General features: G+C 38.6%; 1 protein-coding gene across 1 annotated transcript in view; it reads left to right on the forward strand.

The window, feature by feature from the left end:
* Positions 1 to 14,792, forward strand: part of LOC128527483 (hydrocephalus-inducing protein-like) — a 224,907-nt gene that overhangs the window by 185,672 nt on the left and 24,443 nt on the right. The window contains exons 51-58 of the mRNA XM_053499884.1: positions 3,964 to 4,136; positions 6,993 to 7,191; positions 7,751 to 7,850; positions 7,955 to 8,054; positions 8,152 to 8,320; positions 8,417 to 8,658; positions 8,735 to 8,825; positions 10,815 to 11,019. Coding sequence (XP_053355859.1) covers positions 3,964 to 4,136; positions 6,993 to 7,191; positions 7,751 to 7,850; positions 7,955 to 8,054; positions 8,152 to 8,320; positions 8,417 to 8,658; positions 8,735 to 8,825; positions 10,815 to 11,019 — 1,279 coding nt within the window. The remainder of the gene's footprint in view (positions 1 to 3,963; positions 4,137 to 6,992; positions 7,192 to 7,750; positions 7,851 to 7,954; positions 8,055 to 8,151; positions 8,321 to 8,416; positions 8,659 to 8,734; positions 8,826 to 10,814; positions 11,020 to 14,792) is intronic.

Here is a 14,792-nt window from a genome sequence, read left to right on the forward strand (position 1 = left end):
TGGAATGCTCTTAAAAGATAAGGTAAGAAAGAACATAAATTTAGGAGTAGCTCTGCATTTACGAGCATTCAACAGTTTTACAACCTTTAACATAAACTACTATAGAATCTGTTTATTGAAAGTGCAGCTTGTGTCGTGGTAAAAGAAAGACAATCTATTCTCACGCTCACAGAATATCATGAAACACACTAGAAATTTAATATTTCCTACACAGGAGTATATATATATATATATATATATATATATATATATATATATATATATGCACACACACAAAAAGTACCAAAAAGGAGGGGTGCAGGAATGGGTACAGCTGGTCTGGAATGTTTATAAAAGATACAGGGAGAAGAACAGAAGCTTGGGAACAGTTTTGCAATTATCAGCCTTCAGGAGTTTTACGACCCTGAACATAGATTATACTAAGGAATGTGTTTGCAGATAACACAGCGTGTCGAGGTCAAAAGGAAAGGAAACACTCTGATCTCATGCACACATAATATCATGAAACACACTAAACTAAATAAAATATTCCCTACAATTCCCCCTTTTATTCATAAGAAACATCGTTGAATCAAACTCAGAGCTTTCCAGAAGTCGCCGGCGGATAATAGGTCATCGGACGTGGCACAGGAACATAACCTGAAACATACTCATTCAAAGATTTTGCACACAACGAAGAATGCATGGACCAGAAAGACACAACAGGTCTGACTCATAAATAACTACTAGTGGTGAACTATTGCCTTTCTTGATAGTACACTAATAGCAGAGTTGAAGTCGTCGCATAACAACCCAAGACATTTCCTTCTGTCACGTCACCCCCTCTGTGTCACATCATGGGTTGGTCGTCACTGCAGCACGTCTTTCATCCAGGAAACAAAGAAATCACAGAGAGAAATAATAATACACAAGCATTTATTCCTCTTTTGATCTCACGCCGACAGGACATCTCTTCAGCCTAGTAGCATGGATCCACTGTGGAAAAAGATTAGTTAAAACAAGAGTACGAGTGATTGCGATTATTTCTGCTGGTGCATCATATTTTTCAATCTCCCAATTTTCTGTGGGTCAAAGATTTTATCAGAACAGTATCCCCCACATTAAAAGAATGTGTGGGTATTGGAGTCATGATCTTTATCCACTATCGTGTCATTCTGTGCATTGATCAAGCGTGCCAGAGCATATCCGAGGGTGTCAAAGAAGAGGTGGATTTTATCTCTAAGTTACTTGTAGAACATTGGATAATCTATTACCCAGACCGTTTCTGAGCCGTCATATGTTGTGTTTGACGGTAGCACTTATTTACCCTGATGAATACAAAATTAAAGGATGAGAGAGAACAATCCTCTTAGCATCTTGTACTATCACCGCACAGGCAGCCACAGCTCTGAGACAGGATTGGGCCTATGGATGTTGTTTTTGTTGCTCTCGCTGCGGCAGCTGCTGGGGAGGATTAAGAGAAAACACTTCATTAGCATTATGCTACTGACCATCATTCAACTGGTCATACACATTTTTTTGTTCACCACGTCCCTCATATCAGGCCTCCTTGCGAAATGCACAAGCCCAATGTCCTTTTTTTATACAATAATAACAATTACCAGATCTACGGGCCGCACTCTGACCCTGCAAGCTTCTTAACCTCCTCTACCTCCACTTTTTCCACCTCTGTGGGCAAGTGGTAGCTCAGTGGTTAAGGCATTGGACTACAATTTGGAAGATCCCAGGTTCAAACCCCCTAACCACCAAGTTGCCACTGTTGGGCCCTTGAGCAAGGCCCTTAACCCTGTTTGATTTCTAAAATACTATCCCCTTTCATTGTTCTCGCACGCTCGCCTAATCTATTAATAGTCATTGCAGAAAGATCTGACAATTTAAACTTTAAAATTCATGATTTCTGGTCCACAAGTATTTAAGAAGGTGGTAAGGAAAAATGGGTTAGGGTTTGCCTCAGGTTGGGGCATACCACCCAAGAGGGTCCAGGTCTCTCGAAACCTCTCGAGAAACTTGGACCTAGTCTTACTTATTTCTTGTCTACAATTAGTTACCTGTGATAGCTGACTACCTGACTAGTTTGTTGACGTGCGAGAAGATAAGTCGTTAGCTTATCTTTTAAGACTTTCATAGCCTTATTAGAATTACCCCAAAGACAGTCATATTCCTTTTCTGTCGCCCACCCACCCCCCTCCCCCCATGTCTTCATGTTTCACCACTACAGCCCTGAGGAAGCTGTATATGAATATGCAGAAGTCTACGTATATTGTCTGCAGCGAATCTCCCCCTTAAAAAACTTGATTGATCATACAGTAGGTAATCAAGTCTCCTATACATCGATCCAATCTCAAGGCCAGGACCTTTGCCAAAAGCTTTGAATCTGTGAATAGAAGGCTAATTGGCCTGTAACCAATCTAGCCTGTAACTAGAGCATTCAAGTGGTTTCTTACCTTTCTTTAGCAGCAAATTTATTAAAGCTGAAGTTTGGTCTTTTTGTAAAGCCCCCTTTTCTAACGCAAAGTTAAGAGAATTGAGAATCAAAGGTGCTATTATGTCCCATATTATCTTCAGTAACTCTGGGAGAATCCCATCTAGCCCAGGGGCTTTATTACTATTCAAGCAATCCAGGGTGGATTTTAATTCCTTGATTGTCAAAGGGCTATCTAATATGTTGCGCTGAGAGTCACTTAATTTGGGTAAATTTAAATGTTTAAGGAATTGATACAAATTTTTTGGGTCAGAGTTGGATTCTGAAGTATACAAATGTTGGTAGTAGTTTCCAAATACCCTATTTACATCTTTAGGTTGAGTATATACTAAGCCCTCATGTCTATGCATCTATGTAAATATATGAATTTTGGATGGACATTTGCTATTTTGGCTTTAATCTCACAAAAGTTATCTTTTATTTTATTTTCTAATAGACCAATTTGGTTTTCTAATTCACATTTACGGCTCTTTTTACGCTTTTTATTAAAGGATGAAAATTTTATACATTAACCCCTAATAAAACATTTGGTGGTTTCCAATAATACTTGGGGGTCAGAGGTGGAATCTCTGTTAATCTGTAAAAACTCTGTCAAAAAGCATTTAGTGCCCAATGATGCGGGGGTAAAGATGTAATTATCGGAGAATGATCAGATAAAAGAATTGGTAGAAAATTAACTTTACTAATATATGGAATCAGTGAAGGGGAGATAAGTAGATAATCAATCCTTAAATAACTCTTATGACAAGCTGAAAAGAATGTATAATCCCTAGCACTGTCATTTTGTAAATGCCAAACGTTTACCAATATTGGAGTGTCGCAAAAATTAACTAAAACATCCAGAGATTACTAAATCAGACTTAGAGACATGAGATCTATCAAACTGGAGATCCAGCACCACAAGACAGTCCTCTAAACTCACAACTAAACGTAATAATTCTTGAAAAAAGAGGAATCACTCTTGGTGGGTGCATATACAGACATAAAAGCATGATTAGTATTATTTAAGGAAACAACAGCATAAGTGATTCGGCCTTCTGTATCTCCACGGGTTCTTATAATTAAAAAACCACTATTAAATTAAATAACTATCAGCACGCCTTTAGTTTTGTTAATACCGAAGAGGCAGATATCATTTTAAAATATCTATTTTGAAAGCGATGCACATCCACGGATTTCAGATGTGACTCTTGGATAAGGGCAATAGAGACCTTTTTGCGTCTTAGGTAATCTAAGCATTTGGTTCGCTTAACAGGGCTATTTAACCCATTAACGTTCCATGACAAAATATTTATAGCCATATATTAAAAGGGAAAAGCAACTCACACCAACCACTAAAACAGGAGGACTGTAAAATAATCCCCCAGAAAGATCACCGTGATCAGAACATATGCATAGGCATCTATGCATACAAGGGAGGGGAAGAAAAGCAGTGGCGATCCCATATGAAGTATTTTTTTTTTGTTTTGTTTTTTCCCCAGGAGCTCAGAGTATGGGCATATCCCACAACTCCAGGTTTTATAGAAGACAGTGTGGTGTGCTGTATTAAGGAGAACCCAGAACCTGCCATCTTCCACATCTCTTGCAGTGCAGTCCGACCAGAACTGGAAGTGGAGCGGAAGCAACTTAATTTTGATAAGATTGTTCTGGACAGGTCAGAACAATTATGCACTACTTAATGTCATACACCATACACACTACTACAATAATACACCATAAATAATGAGAAAATACTAGCATATTTATAAGCATAAGGATTGTTTTTCATACTTGGATGACCAATGAGTTTCCTCCCTCAAGATTTACTGCAGTTGCCTTCAACTACTGCTTGTTTTGTGGGCATTTCTCTTTTTAGTCTTGCCCTCAGTAAGTGAAAAGCCTGCTCTGTTGGGTGGAGACCAGGTAACTGGCTCGGCCAGATTCATGTGTGAAAAATCTTATTTCTCAATATCCATGTGCAATATGAGGTGGTATCCTATTAGCTTTGCAACTTTTGTATGTCAGACTTTCATTAGACTTTTTTTCAATGTTTTCAAGCTATTTAATTTGTTTTCAATAAATTCAGATTTTATTATTACATTATTATTATTATTATTATTATTATTATTATTATAGAAGTTACAGCCAAAGGAATCCTAAAAATCAAGGGTGCTGCAGTATTTTCAGCAGTCTAACTTTGTTGCATAATTATGTGTTTTGTTCATGTGTTATTCTTTAAATATATATACTTTTTTCAATTTTGGCCATTAATTAGTCTTGTTACCCCCCAAATCCCCAAAAGGTGGCTGTCAGCTTCAGAAGCCGACAAGGCCAAAACAATAAACAAAATTCCCTCTAACTAGTACCAAAGTGAAACAACTAACCTTCACCAAACAAAAGGGCGTCGACTCCTTACTAAGCCATTTAATAACGAATTAAATACAAATATATATACAAAAGTATTTACAAGCCAAAACAACAAAACAAAGAGGGCAAACACAAAAGCGTAGTCAAAACAAGCAAAAAGGGTCATACACGGAATGGGCAAACAAAAACCAAGCAACCATCAAAAGGGGAAAGTCTAAAAGTAGTCAGAAACATAGCAAAGGGGTCATACACAGAATAGCATTCAGGATCAAGCATAGGATAAACAGTGAGCAAAAACACGGTCTGTAGCATGGTGGTCTGAAGGCCTTAAGTAGGCCTCTGGGTTGCCGGGAGGACCAATCATCTGGCAGGAGGCGGGAACAACAAAGAACAGGCAGAGCAGCAACCAGTAGATTTACAGGCACACTGAAGAGGGTGGGACCTGAAACAATAAGGTGACACACCCTATCCCACCACCAGCAGAGACATAGAGACAAAGCAAGCATAACCAGACACACAAAACAAATAAATCTAATAACGTAACACCCCCTTACTTAAGAGTGAACATCCTGTTCACAATTATAACCATGGCATCGAGATTTGATGCTACGCAGAGGTTTGGCTTCAGGATATCTAGTAGCCGCACACATCAGGGTTAGCATATACACATTACCAGACTTAGTTCGAGGAAGGGGACCAACAATCTAACAAAAGTCTCTCAAAAGGCTCTCCCAGAACAGGGATAGGTTGAAGTGGAGCAGGGGGAATAACCTGATTAGGTTTTCCTGCAATTTGACAAAAATGACAAGATCGACAGTACTTAGCAACATCAGACTTAATGACTGGCCAAAAGAAATGTTTTAAAACACAGAGGTAGGTCTACCTTACACCAAGGTGACCAGCAAGATCATGGTCATGGGCAATACGCAAAACGTGTGTTCTATATGGTTTTGGAACCACAACCTGGAAAACAGCCCTTGACTTATGCTTAACATCAGAGGGTGACCCCTTTCGCATTAAAACATCATTATCAAAAAATATGCCATTGAATGTTGAGGTAACTCAGCACTACCTACAGCTGCAGCAATACAACGAGAGAGAGAGACGCGTCAGATTTCTGAGCAGCAACAAACTGCTCTCGCCCAATGCCCCATGTAGCGACATCATCTTGTACGGAGGAGGCCGTATCCTCCGGTGAAAGAAGTGGACTGGAAGACAAATTCTCATCTTCAAATACTGGGTGCCCCGGTCTAGGTCGGGCCGTAACAGGAGTGAAAAGGAAAAAAAAAGGGGGTGAGACCAAGTGCGTTTGCTTAGTGTTTATTTTACAAAAAGGTGAATTAGCAAATCCCCAAAATATGTCTGTAAGCTTCAGAAGCCGACAAGGCCAAAACAATAAACAAAATTCCCTCTACCTAGTACCAAAGTGAAACAAAAACAAAGAAACAGAAATACAAAATTCTTTCCTTACTCCCTAACTAACCACAAACCAAGAAAAAACAAAAGGGCAAACAAAATGGCGTAGACTCCTTACTAAGCCACTCAATAATGAATTAAATACAAATATATACAAAAGTATTTACAAGCCAACCAACAAAGTAAAGAGAGCAACCACAAAAGCGTAGTCAAAACAAGCAAAAAGGGTCATACACGGAATGGGCAAACAAAAACCAAGCAACTATCAAAAGGGGAAAGTCTAAGAGTAGTCAGAAACGTAGCAAAGGGGTCATACACAGAATAGCTTTCAGGATCAAGCATAGGATAAACAGTGAGCAAAAACACAGTCTGTAGCATGGCAGTCTGTAGGCCTTAAGTAGGCCTCTAAGTTGCTTGGTGGATCAATCATCTGGCAGGAGGCCGGAACAACAAAGAACAGGCAGAGCAGCAACCAGTAGATTTACAGGCACACTGAAGAGGGTGGGCCCTGAAACAACAAGGGATGACACACCCTATCCCACCACCAGCAGAGACATAGGGACAAAGCAAGCATAACCAGACACACAAAACAAATAAATCCAATATCGTAACAGTCTGTAGGACAAGAATTGTTACTAAAAATATAACATGCTGATTAAATATTTTAATATAGTGTATTCCAAATTTTATTACCCTGTGTTAAAGGTCATCTAATGTGTTCATCTTTCCCTTGCCTGTGGTCCTTCAGGGGGGAAACGCGCAGTCTGTGCTTGCGTAACCCCACTGCACTTCCAGTTGCCTGGAGACTGAGTGGCCTTGAGGGGCTCGGTGAGGAGTTCAGCATTTCCCAAGACCGTGGCATCATCATGCCACATTCTGTGTTTTCCTTGCTTATGCATTTTCAAGCAATGAAGCCTATTATCCTGAAGAAAATCATAAGATTGGAGGTAAGGTGCTGGCCAGTAGCTCAACTATAGGATAGATAAGCTAGTCATTCAATACAGTACATTCAGATCAGCCATTTTTTTTCTGATTAGTCTCACTGACAAGTAGTTTTCTTATGACCAAACAGCTGTTTAGTCCCATTCCAGTTCTCATCACACTGTAAGTTGTAAGTGTACACTCTTAAACATAGCTATGGTTCTTACTATTGAGTTTTTACCATGCAATTTCACGTAGTGCTTTGGTGATCTCCTTTCATCATTTTTCCTGACCACAATTCTTTTACAAAGTTAACAGTTCAGCACTATCATTACAGGTTTTGAAAATGTGTTGAGGGGTTCGTAACCCAGATTCAGTAATTTCAAATGTCCTTAATTGTTTTATTTGCTAGATGCAGCCCAATAATTTAAACCTTCTGAAATGGTGTCATTTTGGGGAGGTGCCCTTGGTTCATGGTTGTGAAAATGTATTCAGATCAGTGAGATTTGCTTTTAAATTTATATTTGCATCTACTGTAAATTGTGAGTTTGTATGTGTGCGCGCGTGTGTGTGTACCCTGGTCAGGTGTTGGATGTGGAGAATATTCTTGGTGTGGTCCATACGGAAAACATTAATATTGTGGCAGAGGCTTATGATGTGGCCCTGGAAATTACATTTCCCAAAGGTAGTTGTAATTCCTCATGTATATTCACCAAATCTTTTTTTTTTTTTTTTTTTTTTCAAAAATCATAATTTGTTTGCATTTTTCCTTGCTATTAACTATGTTAGGTACGGACAATAGTCTGGACTTTGGCAAAATTAAAGTATCAGAAGAAGTGAAGTTATCAGTTAACTTAAAAAACAAGGGAAAACATGATATCGTCTATAAGTATGTTCACACCCACATTTGCTGCATAAGCATCCAATATATTTTATCATCATTTAAGGCATAGAAGTGTTAATGTGCAATTATATTTCTCTTTAAGGTTTATCCTGGAGTCTACTGACACTGAAATGCCTAATCTCAACTCAGTCTTTACTATTTCACCTCAAAAAGGCTATCTTCATCCCACTGACCGGCCCACATGTGTTCAAGTTACCTTCTGCTGCAACAAGCAGGTGTCTATTAGACAGCAGCCCATTTTACACTGCCAGGTCAGAAGCAAACCCCCTCATGTAAATTTTATTTAAGCTCTGTTTCATGTGCAAAATAATTTTGGTGATTGCTTTTTCTTTCTTTTTTTTTTTTAGGTCATTGAGCCAAATATTGTTGATGATAAAGAAACCATTAAGATTATACCCATCAAAGTGTCTGTACAGTGTCTCTATTCCAAGTACAGCATCCACCCTGCAAAAGATATTAACTTTGGCTCAGTTGCCCATGGTTCCCGCAAAACAGAGACAATTACTCTAGAAAATATGGGTGAATTTGAGATCTGTTTCACCATATCCAGAATGTCAAAAAATCCTCCAGTGGCAGAACAGAAGAAATGGTACAAACATTGCTAAAAACTTTACTATTTTCCTTCAGAAATGAGCCTCTCTTATTGCAAACTCTATTTCTTATAGCATAGGCAAAAAATCTTCAGCAGAGAGTAACTCTGCAAAAAGAATATCCTCTGCTAATAAACAACGCCAGTCTGACACCATACCTTCACAGGTAATAGACAGCCTTTGCTTTTCATGTTATTATGACATTTCAATGTGTTTCATCCCTTTTCAAATTTCTTGTTTTAAGATGTAAAAAAGTAAACCAGATAAAGCATGTCTGATCTTTTTATTTTACTGCAGTATTGCAGTCAACACAATTTAATTTCACAGCCCCCCAAAAAACTAAATACATAAAAATAATTAACACAAAAAATTAAGTAAAAATAAAACAAATTAACCTGCACAAATTTAAAAATAAATTCCGACAGATAAGTGTGTGCGCTGTATGTGTGTGTCATAACAGAGGCTGAGGGAGAAAATAGATTTTTCAACTTCTAATAAACCTTTATTACACAGTTAACCTTTCTTATTAAAATTTTACATAAACACACGAAAAGACTTTTCAGTTTTGTCGGAAAAATTAGCAAGGAACATCGCTAATCACACTCGTGTGAGTGCCTAATAACAGAATCACTGCTGTAAATTAAAACAAACAAACAAATGAACCGACACTTTACCTTTGAAAAGAATCGCGACAGAGCAGAGTTTCTGTGAAGAGCAGAGAGTGTGTTTGTGTGTGTGTGTGTGAAGCAGAGAGGGGGTGCTTTCCACATACACACACACACACACACTTAAGGTGCGAGAGAGAGAGTGTGAGAGAGAGACCCGGCACGGTGTCAAGTTACGCGCGCGCACACATAAGCTCACGCAGGCTGAAACAGAGAGGCTGGAAGAGAAAATGATTTTTTAACCTCTAATGAAACTTTTTTTTTTTTTTTGCTTTACACGCACGCAAACACGTGTGTAGTAAAAAACAGTACACGCACGCTCACAAAATAAAATGTGTTTTACACACACACGTGGACACAGTGTTACAGTAAACAGTACATGCGTGCATGGATGTTGAGAGACAAGCATGAAGACCCAGCAGGGGAGACGATTTAACCACAATTCCACAGCGCAAGAAAGAGAAAAACCACTGGCTCAGTTGTGATCATGTGACGTTCGGCGTCAAAACAAGAAGCGCATGCGTGATACATGATACTCGGCACTCGTAAACCAAGACTTGCTTATTTTTCAATTTAAAATGTATTAAAAATCTTGTGGAACACTCGCAAATCCCGTTACTTGTAATCTGAGGTTTACCTGTTTATAATAAAAAAATATTTATTACCAGTTACCAATTACCAATATTGATCAAGCTTTCTTCAGGTTTTAAGGATATACCAGTGATTTTGACCCACACCTTCACAATATCCTGAAACTGATTCTTCTGTTTGACAGAAAGTAACCCGTACCAGCAGAAAAAAGAAAAAGTAAAATCAGATTCAATAAAACAAATATAAACCAATTTCATAAACATAGAACTAACATTAAATTCTAAAGCTTACGATAAACGTACCTGTTTTCCACAGGGGAAACAGCCCTTAGTCTTTAATTAAATCAAAACATTAATTTACAACACATTAATTTTTTAAAAAGGGAGATTTACACGCATCAATAGAATTGAAGAATACGTGACTATTTTAGGGGGTTGTCACTAGTGAAGAGGGACACAATAGCTGTATCGTTCGCAAATTTAATGACAAGACAGCCACTTGCAGGCTTTTACTGCAGCTGCCTTCACTTGCTGCTTGTTTGTTGTTCTTTCTGCTTTCTATGTGGTTTATTTGTCATGAAGTAACAAAGACACAGGCTTCACCTAGCCATACAACTGCTTGTCAGCCATTTGTTCCATTATTGATAACCCCCAAACAAATGGGTGTGTGCGTATGAAAATGGCTGTATTTTCTAAATGGTTAATGCCAAACCACCTGGATTAAAGCTGAAAATTTTGACTTTGCTCACATCTTGAGTGTTTTATTTCAAATGCTGTGTTGTGGTGTACAAAGGCCAAATGCCAAAAAAAAATTGTCTTTGTTCCAAAATAACAAATAATAAAAAAGTACCTAATTTATTTATTAATTGGTTTGTTTATATTTCCTACTCAATTTTGCAGACACGTTTGCCTATGGGGTTGTTTTCCTTGTCTCCATGCTTTGGCGTCCTTCCCCCCGGTGCCCAGCAGGTGGTAACTGTGGACTGTGTGGCAGAACAGGTAGGCTGTTGGCAAGAGTCCCTGGTGGTGGACATCACTGACCGAGATCCTTTTGATAGCCCAGAAGGAATTCTCTACAATCTGCTTGCAGAAGTTTGCATGCCAGGTTTGTGAGTTTCTAAAAACATTCACAATCTAGGAAAAGTCAAAAAAGTAATTTTGTTTTAAAGAATGTTAATTTAAGGAAATATCATTTGTGTTTGTCCAATCAATGTTTTTTTAACAATCAGGTACATGAGAAGTTTTACCTGTAAAACTTCAACATAAATAAGGGTATGGGGTAATTATTACATTATTTTTTTCATGGTTTTTACATGGTTTCCTTGAGTCACAAGGGTATTAAAAGGTATAAATGACAAAATAGTATCTCAAAATTGCTGTGGGTATATCAGTCTGATTTTTGAAAATGATTTTGCACTATAACCGCACATTCCACAGTTTTGTCACAATTGATAAACCTTAAATTGTGTTTGTGGCAATGTAACTATGCAATTTAGTATGAACACTGGTGATAGAGTTTATTTTTTTATATGCATGCTTTGTGTTTTTTTAGGGAGTCAAACAGCAAATTGGAACAAGAAAAAAGTGTTGAGATCTACTCAAAAAAACGTTTTAGTGACAAAAATTGTGGATCATGAGAAACATTAAAAACAATACAAAATCTTTTATTTATGATGCTGATTTATATCAGCCCCCTGCTATACCAGTTTTAAGTTAACTTTATTATCACTTCTGAAGCTGATAATTCCTAATCATATCATTTAATTCAATTCAATTTTATTTGTATAGCGCTTTTAGCAATTGTCATTGCCGCAAAGCAGCTTTACACAATCAAAAGAATTATTTAAGTTTGTATGAAATGTGAATGTTTATGAATCAAAATGGTCAGTTTGTCCCTGGTGAGCAAGCCGAGGGCGACAGTGGCAAGGAAAAACTCCCTGAGATGGTAATAGAAAGAACGGAACCAGACTCAACAGGGAACCCATCCTCATTTGGGTGAAACAGAAAGCAGTAAATGATCTGCATTTATACAGTGTGTTAGGTAGCATGTTAATTTATGTTAATATGGAGTCCAGGTAGTTATTGAAGACCCAGGTAGACTTGTAGGAAGTTCCAGTCCTGAACTATCGAACTGTCAAGTCTCCAGAGGAACAGTTGCCAACACCAGTTGAGGCCAGAACCATCTTCTAGGTACACAGAGAATCATCCCCAGACACCAGACGCATTCCAAAGAGACACACGGGGCATCCATGTGATGAGATCTCCAACCAGAAGCGGGGCACCAGGATGGGTCAGACAGGTCCGAAGGGCAAAGGGAGTCTGGATCACTGGCAACTCAGGAACGACATGTGTAGCTCGACAGAGAGAAAGAAAGAGTGAAAGGGGGAGACAGGGGAGGGAGGAAAGAGGAAGAGGGGGAGAAAGAGAAGAAGAGGAGAGACGGCAGTTAGGTATGGTCACAGTCACACAATGTATAATGTGAATGTATATTAACTGTAACTGTGAGTGCAAGCAGAGACTCCGACAGGACTAACTATGACAGCATAACTAAAAGGGAGAGCCAGAAGGAAACACAAACACGAGGGCTTCCTGAGATGTAAAGCAAACAATCACCTCACCATCAGCAAACCTGAGTGATCAATGAGAGTGAGGAAGACAGCATCTAAACATACCAGTTCACCATAATACTCTACGTCCATGAGTCCCCCAGATCTGCTCCTTTACCTAAGGCACATCTATTTATAAAAATGCTTCGCTAAATAAATAGGTTTTTAGCCTGGATTTAAACACTAAGACTGTGTTTGAGTCCCGAACACTATTTGGAAGACTATTCCATAATTTTGGGGCTTTGTAAGAAAAAGCTCTGCCCCCAGGTGTATTTTTCATAATACGCGGTACTGACAAGCAGCCTGCATCCTTTGATCGAAGTAGGCGTGGCGGTCGTAAGACACTAGCAGTTCGCTCAGGTACTGCGGCGCGAGACCATTTAATGCTTTATATGTCAAGAGTAGTATTTGAAAATCAATGCGAAATTTCACAGGGAGCCAATGCACTTGGGGGCCAAGGGTAGCTCAGTGGTTAAGGCATTGGACTACGGTTCAGAAGATCCCAGGTTCAAACCCCACAACCACCATGTTGCCACTGTTGGGCCCTTGAGCAAGGTCCTTAACCCTCAACTGCTCAGATGTGTAATGAGATAAAAATGTAAGTTGCTCTGGATAAGGGCGTCTGCCAAATGCTTAGATGTAGATGTGAAGATAAGATAGGGGTGATGTGCTCATATCTTCTGGTTCTAGTAAGGACTCTCGCTGCTGCATTCTGGACTAGCTGAAGCTTATTTATGCACCTAGCTGAACAACCAGACAGTAAGGCATTACAATAGTTCAACCTAGAGGTAATAAAAGCATGAACTAGTTTTTCTGCATTGGTTAGCGACAATATATTTCTTATCCTGGCAATATTTCTGAGGTGAAAGAATGCTATCCTGGTAATATAATGTACATGAGCTTCAAATGAAAGGCTGGAATCTATAATCACACCAAGGTCTTTCACTGTTGCACTTGATGGAACAGAAAGGTCATCTAAAGTTACAGTGTGATCTAAAATTTTACTCCTAGCTGTATGCGGTCCTATGACTAGAACTTCTGTCTTATCTGGATTAAGCATAAGGAAGTTAATTAGCATCCAATTTCTTATGTCCTGCACACATTGCTCAACTTAAGTAAGCAGTTTTTTCTCATCAGGTTTTGCTGAGACATATAACTGTGTGTCATCAGCATAACAATGAAAACTAATACCATGCTTACGGATTATTTTGTCCAGAGAAAGCATGTAAAGGGAAAAAAGCAGTGGACCTAAAACTGAACCCTGTGGAATGCCAAACTCCACTAGAAAACATGCAGAATAATCACCATTTAAGTCTACATACTGATAATGATGGGTCAGATAGGATCTGAGCCAGGAGAGGACTGTACCCTTAATTCCTACCACATTTTCTAATCTGTGAAGAAGAATAGCATGATCAATGGTGCCAAAAGCTGCACTGAGGTCAAGTAATACAAGCATAGTTACACAACCCTGATCAGAGGCCAATAGGAGGTCATTTTCTACTTTAGTGAGTGCTGTCTCTGTGCTGTGATGAGGCCTAAGTCCTCACTATTGCATGATGTTGTTGTGGAGATTTCTGCAGTGGTCTTATTTCTGGTTAATTTGGCTACAGCATTAAATAAAAATCTAGAATAATTTTTGTTATTTTCTATAAGAGTGGAGAGATATGTTGATCTAGCTACACTAAGAGCTTTTCGATAGTCCAGGATGCTCTCCTTTCATGCCATTTGAAATACTAACAATTTAGTTTGACGCCATTTACGTTCTAATTTCCGAGCGGTCTGTTTTAAAGTGCGCGTGTGATCGTTATACCAGGGAGCAAGTGTCTTATCTCTAATAATTTTTTTTTTAACTGGAGCTACATTATCTAAGGTATAGCAAAATGTCGACTCTAAATATTCAGTCGCCTGATCGAGTTCTGTGGGGTCAGACGGTGATCTAATCGAAGTTGAGAACTCTGGGAGATTACTGATAAAACTCTGTTTGGTAGTTGATGTGAATGTACGTTTCATACGGTACCGCGGCGCTGTGCGTACATTATTACTGTGTAATATGTATCATGACTGCTGGGAAAATTCCGTTGGCTGTACAGGTTTTCAACATTCTTTAAATGTCCATCAACACATTTATTTAATTGTGGCAGCTGACATTTTTAACAGACAAGCGTTTTACTTTAACTATTATATTCATGAAAGAAACAATGTAATCGGCTCTTTATTTATGCACTCATTTTGCTGTAAAATGCTGTTGTTTACCATCACAGTTTTGGCA

Source organism: Clarias gariepinus, chromosome 7 (assembly GCF_024256425.1).
Source record: "Clarias gariepinus isolate MV-2021 ecotype Netherlands chromosome 7, CGAR_prim_01v2, whole genome shotgun sequence".
In the NCBI taxonomy this organism is placed as follows: domain Eukaryota; kingdom Metazoa; phylum Chordata; class Actinopteri; order Siluriformes; family Clariidae; genus Clarias; species Clarias gariepinus.